This window comes from Dipodomys ordii, unplaced genomic scaffold, assembly GCF_000151885.1.
Source record: "Dipodomys ordii isolate 6190 unplaced genomic scaffold, Dord_2.0 Scaffold22, whole genome shotgun sequence".
NCBI lineage: Eukaryota > Metazoa > Chordata > Mammalia > Rodentia > Heteromyidae > Dipodomys > Dipodomys ordii.
This window is the reverse complement of record NW_012267238.1, coordinates 732,869-734,599: the sequence shown is the minus strand read 5'-3', so window position 1 is coordinate 734,599 and position 1,731 is coordinate 732,869. Positions and strand designations below refer to the sequence as shown.

The following is a 1,731-nucleotide window of genomic DNA, read 5'->3' as shown; positions in this document are numbered from 1 at the left end:
AATCAGAAAGACTGGATATACATTGGAATTTGCATGTTCAAATTCTGGTTTAATTTCCTAGAAAATTATAACTATGAAACAAATACCTAGAATTTATTCACTCGAGGCTTAAGGAGATTAAAAGGGAATTGACATTCTCCAACAATGAAAATCTTACAAGAAGATGCTAACATATTTTCTTGTTTTGGGAAATAATCCATTCCATAGGTTGCTAATTCTTACATTAGCAGTTCCTTAGCAAATGATGTACAAGTGGTATGGTGAAGAACAACTCATCTTTCTTAATACAGGATGTTTCTCTTGACCAAAGAGGAATGAATTTGAATTGGGAGTCAAAAGTTATGATCCTGATTTTTGTTATTTCCCTTCCCCTCCCCAAATTAGAAAAATGTATATGCAAAATGCAGGGCACTGATCAAATAGAGTGAAAACAGGGGTTATACCATGGGGGAAGAACAAACAAGAAAAACAAAAAAAAATCACATCGTACAAATGTACTCACTACCTTACTCATGTAACTGTAACCCCTCTCTACAGTATCTTTATAATAAAAAATATAAAAATCTGATCCTGGTTACCAAATTGACAAACACCAACAATGAAAGGGAGAAGATGAAGCAGGAATGAGGGGGATAGATTAAGGAGTGATTTGAGCTAAGCCAATGAAGTTGTTGTTTCCTTTTTTTCTCTTACCCCTTCCCCACCATGAAGCAGACAGTGTCTCACTAGAGTATGTCTGTGGAGCTGGACTGTGGTCAAACTATCCACTCTATGGCAGCCTCAAACTCCAGCAGTGCACTGTCCTCCACCTTCTACCTCACCGGGATCCCAGGCTATGAAGAATATCACCACTGGATTTCCATCCCATTCTGCTTCCTCTATCTGGTTGGGATAACAGGCAATTGCTCCATCCTATATATTGTCCGGACTGACTCCAGGCTCCATGAGCCCATGTACTACTTCCTTGCTATGCTCTCTCTCACAGACATGGCCATGTCTTTGACCCCAATGATATCCCTTTTTAGGGTGTTGTGGTCCATTTCTAGGGAGATCCCCTTCAGTGTCTGTGTGGTCCAAATGTTTTTGATTCACACTTTCTCCTTCACTGAATCATCTGTGCTCTTGGCCATGGCCCTTGACAGGTATGTGGCTATCTGCCACCCCCTGCGATATGCTACCATTCTCACCCCAAAACTGATTGCCAAGATTGGAATTGCAGCCCTGCTTCGAAGTGCTATTCCACTAATTCCACTTCTTGTTCGTCTGGCTTTTTTTTCCTTCTGTCACTCCCATGTCCTTTCTCATTCCTACTGTCTGCACCAGGACATAATCCGCCTGGCCTGTGCTGACATCAGATTTAATGTCATTTATGGGATGATTGTGATTAGTATGCTGTGGGGTATGGACTCTCTGGGAATTTTAGTATCTTACATTTTCATCCTCCACTCAGTGTTAAGAATCGCATCCCGAGAGGGCAGGCTTAAGGCACTTAACACTTGTGCATCCCACATCTGTGCTGTGCTCATTCTGTATGTGCCCATGATAGGGTTATCTATTGTCCATCGCTTTGCCAAACATTCATCTCCCTTTGTTCACATCTTTATGGCTCATAGCTACTTAATGGTTTCACCAGTGCTCAACCCAATTATTTACAGTGTGAAGAACAAGCAGATCCGTCAAGGAGTCCTTCATCTGATTTCATCCCGGAAAATGGGTTCCACTTTGTGCTAG

At 41.5% G+C, this 1,731-nt stretch overlaps 1 protein-coding gene across 1 annotated transcript; it reads left to right on the top strand.

Annotated features, from left to right (window-relative positions):
• Positions 1-771: 771 nt before the first annotated feature.
• Positions 772-1,731, top strand: LOC105983900 (olfactory receptor 51G2-like). The gene has a single exon (XM_013013933.1). The coding sequence runs from the start codon at positions 772-774 to the stop codon at positions 1,729-1,731; it is 960 nt and encodes a 319-aa protein (XP_012869387.1).

What these genes read in the sequence shown, in the direction of transcription:
- LOC105983900 (XM_013013933.1), top strand. Translation starts at nt 772, where the DNA reads ATGGCAGCCTCAAACTCCAGCAGTGCACTGTCCTCCACCTTCTACCTC.